The sequence below is a fragment of the Sturnira hondurensis genome, unplaced genomic scaffold (genome assembly GCF_014824575.4).
Source record: "Sturnira hondurensis isolate 20B ecotype Veracruz unplaced genomic scaffold, ASM1482457v3 Scaffold0004257, whole genome shotgun sequence".
Lineage (NCBI taxonomy): Eukaryota > Metazoa > Chordata > Mammalia > Chiroptera > Phyllostomidae > Sturnira > Sturnira hondurensis.
The window spans coordinates 2,363,174-2,383,084 of NW_028076888.1; the positions used below are offsets into that span (position 1 = coordinate 2,363,174).

A 19,911-nucleotide genomic window follows, 5' to 3' on the forward strand; every position below is an offset into this window, starting at 1 on the left:
CTGCAGTGTAATCTCCCAGAGCGCATTAGCGCCTGCTCACGTGACGCACGCTGGCCAATGCCTGGCGTTCGCGCTCTGGAAGTCTGGTTGCTAGGCGACCAGAGCTTCGGCTGGGCTTTATCCCGGGAGGTATCGGTGGGAACTTCAGAACTGGCTCGTACTCTTTGACATGCTAGTGCCTGCGAGGCTTTTTTAGCAGCTGCGGTCTTCACACTTGCGGAAGCCGCGATGGCGTCCCTTGCACCCCGCTGTTGCCCCTTGATGCTGGAACCAGGTGTCCCGGCATCCGCGGGCTCCTGTTCCTCCGAGACCAACTTGGCAGCTGCGGTGGCGAAGGGCCGCGCTGATTAGGTGGGGCCCACTCACGAGCTCCCTGCCTTGGCCAGCGCAGCACAAGAGAACCGGCTCAGCCTGCAGCTCGGCAGAGGTGTGATGAAGGCAGTGGCAGGCTGAGAAACTGGTGCCTGGTGGAAATCTCAGGCGTGGCTTCCTGTAGCTTCCTTGTGGCTTGCGTCAAGGTTTAGGCTTGTCGCTTTGGCCAGACAAGGGAAATGGTCAATAGAGACTCTATGCACTGTGTTTCTTTATTGAATTGACTGATTTGAATTAGTTGTAGACTGAAGGAGATCAGATTTCGATCGAAAACAAAAAGGCAGCTATTCCCAGAAGTGAAAAGAGTCAAATACATTTTTTTCGAAGTTTTTGTACTTGACATTTTCAAAATAAAAAGGCCGTTGGGATTTCTAATAACAGTGGCGATCTGTTTACTGTTCAGTACTTTCAATCCAGGAGTACTTGTGCTGTGCCTGGGGCTTGTATGTAGCTTGGAGAGCTTGATATTTCATGTTCACCTAATATATTTGGATTGGGTTTCACATTTCATTCTGATCATGAACTTGTGAAATAAGGTGGACAGGTTTCACTACCCTTTCTGTCACGCATAAGGAAACATGGTCAGAGAAATGATTTCCCAGATGTCAGTGCTTCTCAATCTTGAATGTGTAGAGCAATCACTTAGGGATCTTGTTAAATATGTGTGTTATGAACCTTTGGGTCTGAGGACCTGAGAGTTTCTGTGTCTAACAAGCTCCCAGCTGCAGATGCTGTTCGCCTTTGCACACATTGCAAAGTATGTAGTAGCCCAGAGTAAGCAATAGTCCTATGTAATTGTCATTCCTAGTTAATGGCACAACTGCCTCCTTTCTGTATCTGATTTTATGCCCAAACAGCAATTTGTTTATTTTTTTATTGATTTTAGGGAGAAAAAGGAAGGGGGGAGAGGGAAAGGTCAATTTGTTGTTCCACTTATTTATGCATTCATTGGTTGATTCTTGTATGTGCCTTGACCAGGGATCGAACCCACAACCTTAGTGCGTCCCAAGGATGTGCTAACCAACTGAGCTACTCGGTTAGGGCAGCAAACAGCAATTTCTTAACGCCTGTGAACTTTTAGTTACATGGGAAGGGAAAGTCATTGGATGGAAATGGCCATAAGCATACAGTCCACACATCATTTCTATTCAGGATTCATTTTGGTTATGTTGTTAGTGCGATCATCTTGAGAATTCACGATATTTGAAATAACATACTTAAAACTGTCAGACTTTTTGTTGCTGAAAGGCTTTAACTAAATAAAGAAGGTGAAGTTTCCTCTGACATTGAAGGATATGCTTAACTCAGAGGATCCATCGATCCAAATTTGACTCCCACTGACTTACCAGGTGTCTCCAACCCTCTGGTTCTTTTAACAAGTTTCCTCAGTGAAAACACACCTGAAGTCCCAAACACAGAGACTAAGCAGTGAAGACTCTCCAATTTGTGCTGTATTTACAAGAGAAGAAATTTTAAATGATGTAACAAAAATTAGGTATCTAGGAACCCAGTACAATGATTTATAGAATTTGGGGGGGTTTCTGAATATCAGAAGAGGACCCCATATAGGTCTCTGGGGTTCTTTCTCTCCCTGTTCAACTCTCCCTTCTCTGGTACCCTGTCTTACTAACTCTAGCTGCCTTGTTCTCCCTGGACTCTCAGCTCTGTCTCCTCAAATCAGGGACTCTACTGAGGTCTGTCTCAGTTTCCTTCCCTGCACTGTAGCCTGGAAACTCAAGGCAGTAATTTGGGGCTCACCTCGTTTGTTTTCCTCTTTGTGGGGATTACTGCCTTTGATAGCTTTGTGTCTACTGTATCGAAAACCCATTGTTTCGATTAAAGATGAAGAGAGAAATCCTGAGAGCTGCAAGAGAAAAAGAGACAGTCACCTACAAAGGAGTTCTCATAAGGCTGTCAGCTGATTGCTCAAAAGAAATCTTACAGGCAAGAAGGGGCTGGAAAGAAGTATTCCAAGTCATGAAAGGCAAGGACCTACATCCAAGATGACTCTATCCAGCCAAGCTATAATTTAGAATGAAAGGGCAGATAAAGTGCTCCCCAAATAAGGTCAAGTTAAAGTAGTTCATCATCACCAAGCCCTTATTATGTGAAACGTTAAAGGGACTTATCTAAGAAAAAGATAAAAAATATAAACAATAAAATAACAGCAAACTCACAACTATTAACAAATGAACCTAAAAGAAATGAAAACAAAAAACTAAGCAAACAACCAGAACAGGAACAGAATCAGAGAAATGAAGATTACACAGAGAGAGTTCAGGGGGAGGGGGAGGGGAGGAATGGGGCGGGGGAAGGTACAGGGAAGAAGAAGCATAATTAGTAGGCATAAAATAGATGGGGAAAGATAAAAAAATGGTATAGGAAACAGAGGACTCAAAGAACTTATATGTACGACCCCTGGATATGAACTAAGGGGGGAGGAATGCTGGAGGGTTGAGGGGGCAGGGCAGAGGGGGGATAAAGGGAGAAAAATTGGGACAACTGTAATAGTATAATCAATAAATATTTTTAAAAAAGAAAACCCATTTTTGTCCCTCTTTTGGCTGTCTTAAGTGGGAAAGTCAACCTGGTCCCTGTATTCCTCTCCTGACTTCTGGAAGTAGACAACTAAATATCATACCTGTCTGCAACACTTCCCACTCAAAACCATTGAATATTGAAACTCTTAAGTTAGGTGGCACACTATTGAACTCAGTATTGAAACTCAATTTATTCTAGGAGAAGACAGCTGTTATCTTGTCTTTGTATCACTGCAGACTTCACCAGTAGCCTGGCACTTGGCTGACACCCAGTAAAGCTGGAGAGGATGGATAAACTATTTTGAGCAAACAGCTGTCGATCAGCTTATGGTGTCTTCTTCCAACATTTGTTGATGGGCTTTTGCAATTTTCTTCTTGCCTGCCAGCAGGAAATGAAAGCTAGGCAAAATGGAAATTTCTGGGACTTGTTATTCATGATTATAATTATCCACGAAAATGCACTCTTTAAAAAAAGCTTATTTATAAGCACAAGGAAACTTTGGGGGACAATGGCAATGTTCTAAAACTGGGCTGTGGTGACACCTGCATCACTTTACAAAAATCATTGAATTGTGCACTCAAAAATAGGTAAATTTTGTGGTATCGATTGTATACATTACACCTAAGTAAAGCAGATTTTTTTTAAAAGCTTGTCTTAAAGATTTCCAAGACATTTTAAGATGAGAAAGGAAGTTGCCAACCACTTATATAAGCTAGATCCATCTTTTTTTTTTTTCAAAAGTCTTATACGCATTGAAATATAACCTTGATTCGGTAGGTGTAGACTAGGGGGGACTTTCACTTTGTCCAACACATACCCATTGCTTTTGTAATCAGAAAAAAAAAAGAGATCTCAAAAGGGAGATTAAAATTTCTAAGTTAAAAGCAAGAGGAAATAAAGAACGACATCAAGGGGAAAAGAGGGTATATTGGACCCACTCACAAGGTAGTGGACGGGATGTTAGGTTAGAAATCAGCAAGCCTGAATTCCAGTTGTGTTTGAACTCTGCGCTGAGACAAATTATTTAGCTGCTGGCCATGGTTCCAGCAGCCAGTTTGAAGGAATGAAGTGAACATTTGGAGCCTGGATCTGAAACCTAAGTGAAGCTCTGAAATAGTTTTGCTCACAGCTACAGGCACGATGTCCATGCGGGGGAAACACTTCCCTCCTCCTGGCTACCCAGGAAGTGATGGCACCCCCTCTCTCCCAGCCGGTCTGATGCAAACTTTGACAGCAAAACCGGCGCTAATTCCGGATCCTGGAGAGGAAGTTGCTGTGCAGCAGACAGGGACTGGCTTGGCACTTCAGTTTCCTTACCGGATGGAGGTCATATGTTTATTTTCCAGGATAATTGGAAGGACAAACGACATATCATACATATTGTGTTGAACTCAGAAGGAAATCGCAATGTAAAAGCAAGCCGTATTTTAAAACATACTTTACCATACCACTGATTTTATTATACTACATTGTATCATACCTGCTTTGTTTATATGAGATCCCTATCTACTTCAAGCATTCATTCTTACCTTTCAAATGGGTAATGATGTTGAATTTCCGAGCATGAGTTGGCTCCTTGATGGATTTGACTCAACAGCGTTTTCCCACGAGTCCCATGGCTTTGTGTCACTTTAGAACCTCAGTTTTAAGCTATAGTCCCTTTAGTCATCAATTATTGAATATTCAGTTCTACTAATGACTTGAGTCAGACCTATTACTCAGAATATACAGTTTATAATTAATCATCAGCCCTCGCATTTCTCTAATGCCTCTCTCTAAGGACCTGGCTGATGGTGTACTTTCAGCTGTACATTAGCACCAGGAAGTCAGGAAAGGTCAGCTCTCACGGTCTCCACTTGGCCAGTGAAGAGCAGCTACTCAGAAGCAGCTGACTTCCTTCGAGAAGAAATGCACAGGCAACTGGCTGGAGCTTGCAAAAATCGGAACATTCTCTTCTGGAGACAATTAAATGGTGCCAAGCTTGCATTAAGGGAGCCTACTTTGTAATACAATTGTTGAGGTCTCAGGATGAAATCAGACTGACTAACCCACCTCAGCTGGGTGTCACCTGATGGGGGATGGGAGAACTCTTGCTCTTCCCTCACTTCCTCCTTCTTAGCTGATCAAGCAGACATTTCTGTCCCCTCTCCTGGCTCGACTTTGAAACTGCACGATGCGATATTCTTTGAACTTCACTGGGCGGATCTTTCCCTAGGTAAATAAATTCATGCTCTGCCCTCCCTTTCTCATTTTGAACTTGAGAGAGACCAAGAGGGCCAGTTACTCTGTTGTCTGGATAAAAACGGTCCGATTGATCAGGCTNGGGGGATGGGAGAACTCTTGCTCTTCCCTCACTTCCTCCTTCTTAGCTGATCAAGCAGACATTTCTGTGCCCTCTCCTGGCTCGACTTTGAAACTGCACGATGTGATATTCTTTGAACTTCACTGGGCGGATCTTTCCCTAGGTAAATAAATTCATGCTCTGCCCTCCCTTTCTCATTTTGAACTTGAGAGAGACCAAGAGGGCCAGTTACTCTGTTGTCTGGATAAAAACGGTCCGATTGATCAGGCTCCGTAAGTCCACTTGACAAGCTGAAGAGAGAGGCTAACTAACCAATCTCACGTTCAAATAGTACACATTCTTATTTTCTATTATTGGGGATTACAACACGTGAGTGTGTAAAGTATTCCCTGAGGCATTGCTCAGTGTCTAAGTGTATAGGTAAAAGAAGTGGAAGAAGAGTGAAGATTTGGACAAGCTTTGATAAAAGTTATCTGAAGACGGCCCTGGCCGGTGTGGCTCAGTGGATTGAGTGCGGGCCTGGGAACCACACGATCGCGGTTCGATTCCCAGTCAGGGCACGTGCCTGGATTGCAGGCCAGTTCCCGGCAGGGGACCCACGAGAGGCAACCATCCATTGATATTTCTCTCCCTCTCTCCTTCCCTTCCCCTCTAAAGATAAATAAATAAAATCTTTTAAAAAAAGTATTCTGAACACGCTAAAAAATACCTGTACTTCTCTTTGGGACTGGGGAACAAGGAAGGTAAAGGTACATGGCAGGTGTCTCGGGGCAGCTGCAGTTGCTGCAAGATCATTCCTGAGCTTGTACAAGCACGGACAAGTTCAAAGTGTTGACTCCTTCTATGGGGAACCCTTGCATCATGCACTAGGCCAAAGGGAATCCATGCAGACAGCTGAAACTTACGCGGTGTTTTCCTCATCCTCTTGGCTGTCACGGTTTTTGGCTGAAATAGTAATCTCCCAGAGCTGCTCTCTCCAGCTTCCAGAAGATCTGTTCAATCATTCACTTGCTCACCAAACATTTATTTTATTACTCTTTTTTTTTTCACGAGGCACTGCACTGAGAGGCTGGCTCAAAGGAAGAAGTAGGTATTGAAACTTATAGTTTGTTAGAACAGTACCTTAGACCCTTTATTCTGCCATGGTACACAGAGAAAATGATACAACTTGTCCATCCCACTGAGGTGAACTGGGGGTGTGACTTTAGGGGCGTTCATATATATGTGTTTTGGTAAAAAAGTTAATTACATTATTTTCTACATATTGTATGATTTTGATATGAAGCATAAAATGAAAGTATTAGAGACAGCATTAAATATTGAGCTTATACAAAACTTCTAAATAAAATATTTTCAAAATTTTAGCTTTCTTCAGGGAATATAACTTTCTAAAATCAGGTTTTATGCCTGAAGTGGCTACATGCAGTAATGACCAGGACTTTTTAAGGAGGGTTGCTTCGAGTTCTTGATAGCCAAGAGGAATTAGAAACTCAACTAGTCAATAAAAATTGTATAAAATTTTAACATTATAAAATGGCAAAAGTTAGAATATTTTAAAAGCCGTCTTATTTTTTTCAGTAACAATTACACGATTGAAATATCTTATGATAATATTAATCAATTTTGAATCCCACCAAAATCATGTCAGGCATTTTAAAATAGTGACCCAGCTCTGATTTAAAACGTGTTCCTTTGGGTCTCACAGCCCCTTGGTCGGTACTGCTAGTCACTGCTTATGGACAGCTGGGTTCCGCTTTGATCGGTCAATGTCCCTGCCATCTTGGACATTAAATACTTTTAATACCGCTCTGCCCAGAAGCAGGGCAGTCACCCAGAAGTTCGCTTGGACCCTGCTTGGGCCCAGAATGGGTGGACATACCTGGTAACTACATGCAGACAGCTTTGCATCAGCCACACGGGGCTGCTCTGACCAGACCCCCCATCGGTGTCCTAGCCCCTTCGCCCCTGCGCCTTGGGGTGTTGTTCTTCCCCCTTGGGCTCTTGGGACCCAGCTCCTCCAGCAGGGCCCAGGCCCCTGTCTGTGAGTGCAGTAGTGTGCTCTTCAGCTGGCCTCTCAGGCGGGTGCCCAGGTGGGGACACCTGGCCAGCCAAGAGTGACATTGACCCTGCTGTGTGTTCGTGAGGATCCCAGAGCAGGACGTCAGACTCTGCTCTGCTTGGATCACTGTCTTGGATCTCCCAGAAGTGACCGGCCTAGCTGGTGGCCCCTAGGGCCATGGGATCTTTATGTTGTGTACCACCTGTAACCCAATTGCACTACTCCAGTGTGCTGTGACCACCGGTCAGGACCCTCTTCAGTAGAGGAAATAAAACATACAATGACAACACCACCTATTATTTATCAAGGTGTGCTGTGCCTTACAACAGTCTCCCCACCTTAGCTCTCATTTCATCCCCATAAGAACAACCAGAGCCCTGGCTGGTGTAGCTCAGTGGGTTGAGCTGGGGCTATGAACTGAAGGGTCGTGGTTCGATTCCCAGTCAGGGCACATGCCTGGGTTACAGGCCAGTTCCCAGCAGGGGAACCACGAGAGGCAACCACACATTGATATTTCTCTCTCTCTTTCTCCTTCCCTTCCCCTTTCTCTAAAAATAAAAAAAGAAACCAAATATTAAAAAAAAAAAAAAGAACAACCAGGAAAGGCTATCATTCATTCTACAGCAAAGGCAGTAGGTTCCAGAAGGTGAGTCACTCTGGTTGACGTGCTACGTCCGCACTTCCCTGATGGGTGACTCAGGGGTGTGCCCATCAGCGGGCTGAGCCGAATGATAAGTTGTTGGATGGCAGCTTTACTTGAAAGTCTTGGGGGACAATTTAACGGGCAAATAAATGCAATTAGTAAACACATATCTAAAACAGATATGTGTTATGAAAGTGACTGAAAATTTTCCACAGCTTTACAAGGTCAACAATGAAACTTCAAAGAAATGTTGTGCTTATTGGAGGGCAGCTTGGAACTATGCAATCCCCACCTCCCACCCCAAATCTAAGGGCGTGGGGATGACTTCTCTCTTCGCTGTAAGTGATTGAAATACACTGATGTAACCCCCCACCCCCGATTTCAGATCCCATACTTATTCTAAGTAGAAAATTGGTAAGGTTTTAGGAGAGTTTCGGAGTGGTTCGGGCGTGGGCTGCAGCTGATCATTGGGGATGTGGAGCTGGGACATTCCAGGCAGAGGATGTGAGCAAAGGGAGTGGGCAAGAGAGTGGGGCCGTGGCAGATGAGCAGTGGCTGCAAGGCCAAGTACCTGAAGGTGCGTAATGGGAACCATCATTGGAAAGGGGGACCGGCTTTAGGAAGTGTGACCTGGCAGAGAAGTCTTCGTGATAAAGCTAGAGGTGGGAAGGCCTGAACCAGTGTGGCAGCAGGGGACTGGCGTGGGGGGTTGGCATGCAGGAAACCGTCCGGACTTACTAAAGAATGGGGCGGAGAGCAGGGTCCAAGACGGAAGTGGAAAGTCGCCGGCCGAACCTGACAGCCCTCCTCAGGTGCCGTCAGAACGTCCAGGTGGGGAGTTAGCAGATGGGAGACTGGAGCCCCGGGCTGAAATTTGCGTTGTGCATTATTTGCCTACAGGCAAAAATGGTCACCTCGAGGTCACATGGGTGGGAGAAGAACAGGGGCACACCTGGTCAGAGAGGCCACCTGAGGAAGGTTTAACCGGAGGGAATGTTCAGCAGTAGCAAACGGTCGAGAGAGGTTGGAGTCATTGTCACTCAATGCCCAGCACATTAGTAGTCATTTAAATATTTGTAAGAAGAATAAAAGAAAAAACCCCAGGAGTAATGAAATAATACATTCAGGACAAGCAATATGAGAGAAGTAGTTAGAGTCTGGGCACAGGGGTGTTAAAAGAATAATCGAGAGATTGTTGCATTTGTTCCAGAAAACGTGGGGACTACTTCCTAGGTAGCCTCTTCCAACCCTGAACATCCCTGATTGATCATTAGGAAATTTTGCTCTGCCCTGCAGCGTGGGGGCTGGGTGGGGTGGGATTTGAGGTGTAGTTTTCCTGTAAAGGCTATGATTTAATCCACATTCAATCTCAACCTCTAGAGACTAAAAAATACGTAATACCGGACTTCCGCCAAGATGGAGGCGTAGGTGGAAACACTGTGCCTTCTCCCACAACCAAGTTTGAATACAACAAAGGTTTAGTAAACAAAGACACAGCCAAAAAACAGAAAACTGAACTGTATGGAAGTCCGACAACAACAAACCTTTCAACAGGGACTGGTAAGAGGGGCGGAGCCGGCAGCAGAGCAGGGTCGGGCAGGAAGGATCCTCTGACCCAGGTGACCGAGGCGCATAGGCAGCCGGGGTAGCATCTTGGACCCAGGGAGGGTGCAGGACAGGCTGACCACGGTTGCACATTCACGCGCACAGATAAGCCAGCAAAGGAGTGAGCAGTGAGACCCACCTTGTGCCCTGGTGGCGGGAGGAGGCAAAGGGGACCGCCACTGCTTTCCTTTGGCCCTGCCCCCACGTACAGCGTCACAACCCAGAGACCTGGGTTGCCCCGCCCTGGTGAACAATTAGGGCTCGGCTCCTCATACGTACGAACAGTCCAAAGTATGGTTCAAGAAGAACTCAAAGTCCCAGAGCCGATAACTCTAAGCGACCGAGAAATTGCCAGCCTCTCAGAAGCACAGTTCAAGACACTGTTTATCAGGATGCTCACAGAACTGGTTCATTATAGTCACAAATTAGAGGAACATATGAAGACTAAACTAATTGAAATGAAGGGAGATGTCCAGGAAACCAATAGCGATGGAAAGGAAACTGGGACTCAAATCAATGGAATGGACCAGAAGGAAGGACAAAACATCCCACCAGAAAGGAATGAAGAAATGAGAATTCAAACAAATGAGGAGAGGCTTAGGAACCTCCAGGACATCTTTAAACGTTCCAACATCCAAATTATAGGGGTACCAGAAGGAGAAAAGAAACAGCCACGAGTGGAAAACACATTTGAACAAATAATAAAGGAGAACTTCCCCAATCTGGCAAAGGAAATAGACTTCCAGGAAATCCAGGAAGCTCAGAGAGTCCCAAAGAAGTTGGACCCAAGAAGGAACACACTAAGGCACATCATAATTACATTAGCCAAGAGTAAAATGAAGGAGAGAATCCTAGAAGCACCAAGAGATAAGGGGACAGTCACCTACAAAGGAGTACCCATCAGACTGTCAGCGGATTTCTCAAAAGAGACCTTACAGGCAAGAAGGGGTTGGAAAGAAGTATTCCAAGTCATGAAATCCAAAGACCTACAGCCAAGATTGCTTTATCCAGCAACGTTTTCATTTAGAATGGAAGGACAGATAAAGTGCTTCTCAGATAAGATCAAATTCAAGCAGTTCATCATCACCAAACCCTTATTATATGAAATGTTAAAGGGACTTATCTAAGAAAAAGAAGATGAAAAATATGAACAGTGAAAGTACAGCAAACTCACAGTTATCAACAATCACACCTAAAACAAAAGCAAACCAAGAGGACAGCTAGATCAGGAGCAGAACCACAGAAATGAAGAACACATGGAGGGTTAGCAACAGGGGAGTGGGAGGAGGAGAAGGAGAGAGAAGGTACAGAAAATAGCATAGACAGTAGGTAGAAAATAGATAGGGGGAGAGCAAGAATAGTAGGGGAAATATATAATCTAATGAACTTGAGACACGTAGTCATAAACTAAAGGAGGGGAATGGTGGGGGAGGGGTATGCAGGGTGGAGGAGAATGAAGGGGGGGAATAGAACAACAACTGTAATGGTATAATCAATAAAATATATTTAAAAAAATACGTAATACCAGCATACCACCAAGTGGTTCATGTGATTCATTGCAAATCACTTCCTTTTATCCGTGTGACTTTTCCCCTCTTAGAAATAGAGGGCTGCAGACTAGTGACTGGCTTTTCTCTAATTCCTAAAATTTTAAACTTATTTTTACATAGAAGGGAAGAGAGGGAGAGAAACATCAATGTGTGGTCGTCTCTCACATGCCCCCACTGGGCACGTGGCCCACAACCCAGGCGTGTGCTCTGGCTGGGGATTGACCCCAACGCCCTTTGGTCTGCAGGCCTGCACTCAATCCACTGAGCTACTCCAGCCAGGGGTAATTCCTTTAAAAAAATTATTTAGAAAGACTCCAGCTTCCCGAGAATCCCATCCAGACAGTTCTTGATACACTATTTTTTAATGCATTTCTAATTTCTCTTGTTTAGAGAAAGTTCTTTTCAAATATTTGGAGTTTCAAAAAATATTTCTCTGACTAGGAGAAGAAGCTGCCAAGGGCCTTGGGAGGCACAGACACGCCTGGACGGCGCGGGTGGGCGTGAGCAGGGAGCCCCTGGGCTGGCTTTATCGATCAAAAAAGCCCGAGGCTGAAGTCCAGAAAGGGGTGTAGGGAGAGATCGGCCGGGTTTCTGGGGCCCCTCCCCCGCCCTTGATCCACCGGGCGCCCCTGCCCTTTGAGCCCAGCGGCTCCGTCGCTGGCACAAGCAACCTGGCGGCTGTGGGGAACGAGTCAGGTCGGGTGGGTAGGCAGCATGCTGCGGCTGCTGGCCTCCCGCTGTGCCCGGGGAGCCCGGGGGGCTGCACAACCTGCCGCGGGGCTCTGTGGCCGCTGCCGCAGCTTCAGTCGCCAGGCCCCCGACAACCCCCGGAACCTGCCCCCCAGCTCTGAATCCGTGGCCCGGCCGGTAGGCGTCTGTTCCATGATGCGGCTGCCGGTGCAGACGTCCCCTGAGGGGCTGGATGCCGCCTTTGTCGGGGTGCCCCTCGACATTGGAACCTCCAACCGGCCTGGGGCGAGGTAAGGACCAAGGACTCAGGGACAGGGACACGTGGCTGGATAGCCTGAGAGCTACCGGGCACGGAAGCCGCACAGGCACCTCTGCTCACCTGGCCTCAGGTTGGAGGCTGGTGCCTGGCTCCAAAGTGCCCCTAACCGTTTGAGAATTGATGCAACCCCCAGAGCTCAACACCTGTGACATCCATTGGTAAAGAAAGCAGGTTCCGCTAGGGGGCCCTCTCCACGCCCTGCTCCCCAGGCCTTGCCAGGATGGAGGCTGGGGATATCCCCAGTGTCCAGGGGCAGGGGACATTTGAGAACAGAAGCAGCTGGCTGCCCCTTCCCAAAACTTCTAGATGTCTTGCTTCAAGAATTGCTCAAATTAAGGCAGTTTTCCTAAGTTCAAGTCAGGGGAAGTAAATCCATTCTCCTGATTATTGACCTTCACCTATTGCTGATTAGGCTCAGCGACAATGCCTCTGACTACTGGTCCAAACGATCAATGCCACCACTTATTAAAGGCCTCCTAAGTGCAAGGCACTTTGTATAGATAATCTCACCTAATTATTACAACAATGGGGCCCGGTAAACATTATTATTATTTTACAGGTTAGGAAGTGGAGGCTCAGGGAGATTCAGTTATCCAATGTGGTTTAGTGAATTGGTGATGGCTGGGCTCCCAAACCTGTGCCTTTTATCTCTTCGACGCGTAGCCTGGGACAGGGGTTCTGGACGGAGGGACATTTGGCAGTGTCTGGAGGCACCTTTGGTTGTCAGAACTTGGAGGAAGGGCTGCCACTGGCATCTAGTGGGGAGAGGCCAGGATGCTGCTAAACATCCTACAATACATGAGATGGCCCCCCATAACATGCAGCCCCCAGTATCACTATTGCAGGGGCCGAGAAGCCCCTGCTGAGGCAGCGCCTCCAAAGCCTTTAGGGATGCTCGCAGGATGTTTCTTCTCCTCCCAGATTTGGACCCCGGCGGATCCGGGAAGAATCAGTAATGCTCCGGACGGTCAACCCCAGCACAGGGGCCCTCCCCTTCCAGTCCCTCACGGTTGCAGACCTAGGCGATGTGAATGTCAATCTTTACAACCTTCAGGACAGCTGCCGCCTCATTCACGAGGCCTACCAGAAAATTGTAGCTGCTGGCTGTGTTCCTCTGACCTTAGGTAATGACAACTGCGAGGGCAAGTGCAGGTCGCTGCCAGTGCAGGTTGCTGCGCTCAGGGATCGTTTACCACCGTCTGGAGTACAGCTATTTCTCCAGAGCATGCCACTGTGGATGGGGAGACAGTGGGATAGAGAGCATCATATAGTTGTTAAGATTTGATTTATTTATTTTTTGAGCGAGAGGATAAGGGAAGAGGAAAGAGAGGGAGAGAGAGACATCAATATGCTGCCTCTTGCATATCCCCACCTGGGGACCTGGCCTGCAACCCAGGCACGTGCCCTGACTGAGAATCGAACCAGTGAGCCTCCGGTTTGCAGGCCAGTGCTCCATCCAGTGAGCCACACCAGCCAAGGCGAGAACATTGTTAATTCATGTGTTTTAAGCCTTGAGGACAGGATATTCAAATGCTGGACTAGAATGACAGACAGGATTGGACTAGGATGAGGCAAGAGAGGCATTTGCCTCCGTGCAAAATTTAAGGGGTGCCATATAAGTGAAGACTAAGTATTTCTGATTCTCCCCTTTTGCCTTGGGCTCCACTATGGCTAGGAACAGCACGGTTGCTGGTTCCACCTTCTTTAAAATTTATCATCTCTTGAAAAGTTTTTTTTATTTATTTTGAGAGTATGTTGACTAAAGCTGGGGACAGTGAAACAAGGAAGGGCTTAGCATAGAAAAAGCAACAGGAAAGAGCCTGGGTGGGGCTGCTTGGCTTGCTGGGAAGTCAGAGAAAGGGGGCCTCAGAGATAGGTTCAGCCAGTTTGTCCCGGACGAGATGCCACTGTCCACTGCTCCCCTGGCTGCAGGTCTCATGGGGACGCTTCCAGGTTTAGAAGAGGCACGCCTGAGAGGGAAGGAAGAGGCCTGCTTCTGGGAGGGAGAGTGCATCTATCGTGGATTGTGTGCGTGAATTTTTATTTTTTAGAGGAGCATTTGTCTTGATTACTGAGTTTTTGGCAACCCTTACATTTTGCATCACCCACCTCAGTCACTTCTCCCAGCTCGGGACCCCTGGCCTGGAGGAGGCTGCCGACAGGGGCTCGGTGCGACTTCTGAACTGTTTCAAGGACAATGTGGTAATGACTTTGCGAGAACCACACAGGGCAGTTTCCTCCTTTTCAGGGTCCATCCATGTCAACTCGGCTTTCCCTTCCCCTTCCCCACCCCACCCACTCTCACTGGTTCACAAACAGCTAAAATGACATTGGCCTTTTTCTAAACAGCGAATTTATTCTCGCCAAAATAGAGAGCCTGGCTTGCAGAGTGTGGCGGTTTCTGGGTGGCCTGGTTGAAATCTCAGCTCCACCCCCCCACTAGCTGTTTATGCCTCATTCCCTCACTGGTGAAATGGGAATGATAATCACACCACACCTACCACATTCTGTTGTGTGAGGGACAAGCCTGGCATTGTGCTGGGCTTATTTTGAGCTTCAATAAGTGATAGCTATTATCATGAATAGTTAGGCATAGTAATACTTTGCTAGACCTGTGCTGTCCAGAGCGGTAGCCATTAGCCAGCCGCATGTGGCTATTTAAATTAAAATCAATTTAAAATTTTTAGATTTTATTTATTTATTTTCAGAGAGAGGGGAAGGGAGGGAGAAAGCAAGGGAGAGAAACATCGGTGTGCAAAAGAAACATCAATTGTCTGCCTCTTGCACGGCCCTAACTGGGGACCTGGCCCACAGTCCAGGCCTGTGCCCTGACAGGGAATCGAACCAGCGACCTTTCAGTTTGCAGGCCAGCACTCCATCCACTAAGCCACGCCAGCCAGGGCTAAAATTAGTCTTGAGTTAATTTACATTATTATTTAAATAATCATGATTAATTTAATTGTTGGTTTGACTAAAATAAAAAATTCCGTTCCTCAGTTGTCCGAGCCCCGATTTAAGAGCCATGTGTGACGAGAGGCCGCCACACGGGCCAGTGCCAGTGCGGGGCATACCTGTCACTGCGGAAAGTGCCGGTGGCTGGAGCTGTTCTGGGCACTTTACCTGGAAGCCTTAATTTGTCTAATTTCTTCTCTTAAATGACAACGTACTTTCAAACACTCGGTGTCCCTTTCCCCACTGAACAAAATCTTGTTTTAGGTGGGGCTGTAGTTCTTCGGCCGCACAGAAAGGGCAAATTGAAGGCTGTTCCGTGCCAGACACGGTCCTCTCTTCCTGTCCACGTTCCAGACGTTTCCCTCTTCTTTCCCTTCACAGGTGGGGATCACACAATCACATACCCTATATTGCAAGCCATGGCAAAAAAGTAAGTCCCGAATGGCTGGGCCCAGGCAAGGTTTCAAAATTCTCGGGAGCTTGGGAATACGTTTGCTGCTAGCTGGTGTCAGGCGACCTCTGCTGGCTCAGGTTATTGGGGGTGATGGGAGCTTCCTGACTGAGTTGCTTCTGTGGATCAAAACCAAGGTCGGCTCCAGGTGTCTCTGTCAGTCACCAGCCAGACGCCAAGACTATTATTAACTAACTCTTCTGGCCAGCCTCCCTTGCCCTAGGTCTGCCTTGGTGTGCGTGCTCGGCATCTGCCTCCCTTTGGGGAGGATGAGCCCCTGGTGAAATACACAAGCCCAGTTAACTTGTTGCTCACAGGCCAAACCCCAATACCGACAGGCTCCCCAATGGTGCTGCTTGCTGCGGAGAGGCCCTGGCTTTTTCCTGCGAGGGCCCCCCTCCCAGAAAAGTCGGGAGAAGCTGCCTTTTGCAGTAGCGGGAATCTACCAAAGATCAACTGACTTTGGTGAATGAGTCTGGGAGTGAGACGGATGGACCAAGTCGGAGGCAGCTCCAGACCCATAGATGAAAAGGACACATGGGTAGGACTCCAGTTTGGAGTGGGCGGGCACACAGCTGTGTTGGCCTCGCATTGTTACGGATTGTCTGTTTCTTTTGGTTGGCCAGCAGGGTCAACGGACAATGGGGCGAGAGAGCTGGGTGTCCAGGCTGCTTCTTGGTGCCACGGCTGGAGAAAGGGGGGCTCTGATTAGTTTGGCTGAGCTCACTCTTCGTTGTCACCCACCCAGCTCTCTCCATCCGCAAGTGAGGCAACTCCTGGGCGATAGGTAGTGGGTGGCAGCTGAAGCACAGGTCTATTTTCAGCCTGACTTCTCCGAGTGGATTGCTCTGAGATGCTAAGTCATTTGAAGACAGAAACCAGCAAGGCCTGTAACTGATGCCAGGTCTCCCCTCCTTGGCTATGAGCTGTCATAAAGTCTTGGTGGCCCGGAGGGCGGCTGTGCTCGGGCCCCGTAAGGAGGCCTGGCCTCTGAGCTGCCCCGTTGTCCTCAGGCACGGCCCTGTGGGGCTGCTGCACGTGGACGCTCACATGGACACAGCCGACAAGGCCCTGGGAGAGAAGATCTATCATGGGTCGCCCTTCCGTCGGTGTGTGGACGAGGGACTTCTGGACTGTAAGCGCGTAGTACAGATTGGCATCAGGGGCTCTTCCACGACCTTGGATCCCTGCAGATACAGCCGGAGCCAGGTGACAGATTGAACGCCCCTCCCTCGGTCCCCTGCCCGCAACGTGCTTTCCTCGCCTTTGCTCACTCAGTGGTGGCTATGGATTCCACAGGGGCTGTAATAATCAGGTTCAGGAATTCGGGACGAGAAGCTGAGTTGGCACCCAGAGGGTCATGTGGAGCAGAGAGGGGCGAGGATGTTAGTTCATGAGGCCGCAGCTGGGATGGGGAGATGAGCAGAAATGAACCCCTGGGCCATTGCTGGCTTGGGAAAGAGCTGGGGAGGCCCAAACCCAGGGCAAGGGGCCCCCTTAGTGCTCACCTTCACATCTGCTGGGTGCAGTGGCTCCTAGGTGAACGCAGGCGACAAGACCCAACAGGAATGGCTCGAGTCCCCATGCAAAGGCCAGGCTTCCAGACCGAGCTGCTTGGGAAGCGCTGGCACGGGCTGTCCTGAGTGTCTCACTCTCGCGTGAGCCACGCTTTTCTCTGATCCCGTCCCCAGAGGTCAGTTTGACTTTCCTCTGCTTCATCTGTCATCGTCATCGTCCCTCCCTTCCTCACCTGTAAAATGAGGAGGATAGTGCCCTCTTCGTGAAGGTTCAGGATCCAATGTGACATGTACGGAGAGCTCGGCATGGGGTTGGCACATAGGAAATGCCACGGAAATGCAGCCAGCCACACAGAAGCCTTGACCTCCGCTCTCCCATCCCTCCCTCCTCAGGGCTTCCGGGTGGTGCTGGCTGAAGACTGTTGGATGAAGTCGCTGGTTCCTCTGATGGCGGAAGTGAGGCAGCAGATGGGGGGCAAACCCATTTATATCAGCTTTGATATTGACGGCTTGGATCCCGCCTACGCCCCGGGGACGGGGACACCTGAAATTGCTGGCCTCACCCCAAGTCAGGTACGGAGGTTCCACCAGTGACCATACCTGGGGGTGAGGATTTTTAACTCCCTGCTTTCCTGGGCCTCGCGGTGAGTCTTCGGGAATCAGGATAGGATTTTAAAGGCAGAGCACGTAGGCCTTTCCTGTTCTCATGGCCACCCTAGGCATGAATACTGACTTGCCGAGGACTGAGTGATTTTAGCCAGGGGCCCTCGTTTCTTATCTGGGATAAGTCCTTCATCTGATCTCACTGCTGCTGGTCCAGCTGCAGTTGCTTCATGGGGACAATATCGGAGTAGCCCTCTTAGGAACATTAAACTTATCTTTTGGGGGTTAAATTTGAAAAGTACACACAGTGGGATTAACTAGCTACCTAGGTTGTTCGAGAGTTTTAGAAATACCCAAATAATTTCCTGCAGGCTGTGCCGAGCGTAGTCGCACGGAGGCAGCATTAGAGTGTAGTTGTAAGAGAAGGTAAGCTCCAGGAGGTCAGGGCCTTTGCTTGGTTCACTGCCCTCTCCTTGGAGCCTAGAATAGTGCCTGGCCTATAAATAGTAGGTACTCAAAGGTTTGGGGGAGGAAATGAATGGAGACTGCTTAAACCTCACGAATTATCTCATATCTTCTATGGAGGATGGCCATAGCTACCTCTTCAAAGCTGTTTTCAGCTCCCATCAGAGAGATTTCTAGAACACAATCCTCACTCCCGAGCTTGTCATCCTTCTGGGTGTTTCATCTGCACAAGACAAAGCCATTCTTCCTGCCATCCCCTCCCTCACCCTGTCTCCTGGCCACGTTCAAGTGTGGGTACTTCTGTCTTGGTGCCCTTGCCCCGCTGCCTGTCCTTCCCCTGCTCACTTGCTTGGTCAGTTTCCTGAGCTAAGTGTTTCCGCCTTGGGGAGGCCTTCTGCCACCTCTCGGGGCCATTCGTTACGTGTTCCTATCCTATTCTCCGCTTGCTTTCCTTGAAGTCCTTCCTGCATGCCATGGAAATGACAGGCCTGCTTGTCCCCATGATCACACTGTGGAGCCCTCGGGAGCGGGGACTGTGCCTTGGCCATTCGTGATGCCCGCCAGTGTGCCTGGTGGTCAGTGAGCGAGTACTGAGGGAAAGCGAGAGTTCCAAGTCAAAGGCGGGGCACGTGTTGGGGGAATCCACCGAGGCCGCTGCGGGTTGCTTCTCACGGTAAATGATTACCGCTGTGGCTTGATCGCGGGCAGGCTCTGGAGATCATCCGAGGCTGTCAAGGCCTGAACGTGGTGGGCTGTGACCTTGTGGAAGTCTCTCCTCCATACGATCCTTTTGGTGAGTAAACAAGAAATCTGTGACCTGTAGGCAACTGCTAGTTTAAATTACGTTAGTCCCATTAATAGGTAGCAGATGGATGGGTCCCCTCTGTGTAACGTGGGAACCTGCTTGTTGAGTATGTCCTACAGTGAAGAAAATAAGCCTATTATTGTACATCTTACAAACTGGAGCTAATAAGCCCTAACAAAACGCCTGGGAGGTAGCGAAGTATTATTAGCTTGCCCACCAGTCCGCAAAAGAAAGCAAGCAACCTACAGTTCAGTGGCGGAGTGGCTGGCACTCTGCCACCGCTCTGCTATCTTGTGGAAAAGCGAATTCTCAAAGGGTGAATAATACTTATTAATAAAGTGGGGAACTAGTTGCCTTAGGAGAGATGCTTAAAGCAGATGCCATTCCAATAATTTTAATTTAGAAAACCTTACACAGGCCTATTAGCCTCAGAGGGTTAGATAATAAATACAATACACATCATTATTATAGGTTTTCCTTGGGGGGAAATGTGTTCGCAGACTAAACAAGGACACTTCTGAATTTTAAAACACTATTTCCAAATGAGGGAAGGAGCCAGGGAACGTGTGTCCGGAGGGCGGTGGGGCAGCACTGAGGAGTAGGGAAGGGGGACCCTGGAGAGGAGGACAGAGGGAAGAAGGCTGCGCAGTTTTAAGAGGCGTGGCCCGCGGAGGTGGTCTTCACGCGGGGTTTCCCTCCTCTGCAGGAAACACTGCCCTCCTGGCTGCCAACCTGCTGTTTGAGATGCTGTGTGTGCTCCCCAAAGTGACAGTCGCCTGATGCTCTTCAAGACAATGTAACAGTGACAAATTCTGAGGAACGTACGAGCAAGCAGTCAGTACGCAGGCGCTTATGCCGATGAAACTTCCTGCTGAAGGTGTCACTGGTGGCTGTAAAACCAGGGCATACAGAACTCTAACCCGACAGCCGGTATTTCTAAGGAGTTCGCATTAACTTAAAAACACAGGGGCACATGCGTGTGCTGATTTTTCTCCCCTTAATGCAAGATGGTGGAGGACAGAGGCGGGGAGGGATGG

General features: G+C 48.2%; 1 protein-coding gene across 1 annotated transcript; it reads left to right on the plus strand.

The window, feature by feature from the left end:
* Positions 1-11,699: 11,699 nt before the first annotated feature.
* AGMAT (agmatinase (putative)) lies at positions 11,700-19,813 on the plus strand. Its single transcript, XM_037045166.1, has 7 exons — positions 11,700-12,052; positions 13,003-13,205; positions 15,415-15,463; positions 16,498-16,693; positions 17,395-17,574; positions 18,778-18,862; positions 19,581-19,813. Exons 1-7 carry the CDS (start codon positions 11,787-11,789, stop codon positions 19,652-19,654), a joined length of 1,053 nt encoding a protein of 350 aa, XP_036901061.1. The 5' UTR covers positions 11,700-11,786; the 3' UTR covers positions 19,655-19,813.
* The last annotated feature ends 98 nt before the right edge of the window (positions 19,814-19,911 follow it).

Bases quoted from the DNA above. Each gene is read 5' to 3' on its own strand.
- AGMAT (XM_037045166.1), top strand. From the start codon at position 11,787: ATGCTGCGGCTGCTGGCCTCCCGCTGTGCCCGGGGAGCCCGGGGGGCT. The intron at 15,464-16,497 runs GTAAGTCCCGAA...CGTTGTCCTCAG, and splicing joins TTGCAAGCCATGGCAAAAAA to GCACGGCCCTGTGGGGCTGC. The intron at 16,694-17,394 runs GTGACAGATTGA...CTCCCTCCTCAG, and splicing joins GCAGATACAGCCGGAGCCAG to GGCTTCCGGGTGGTGCTGGC.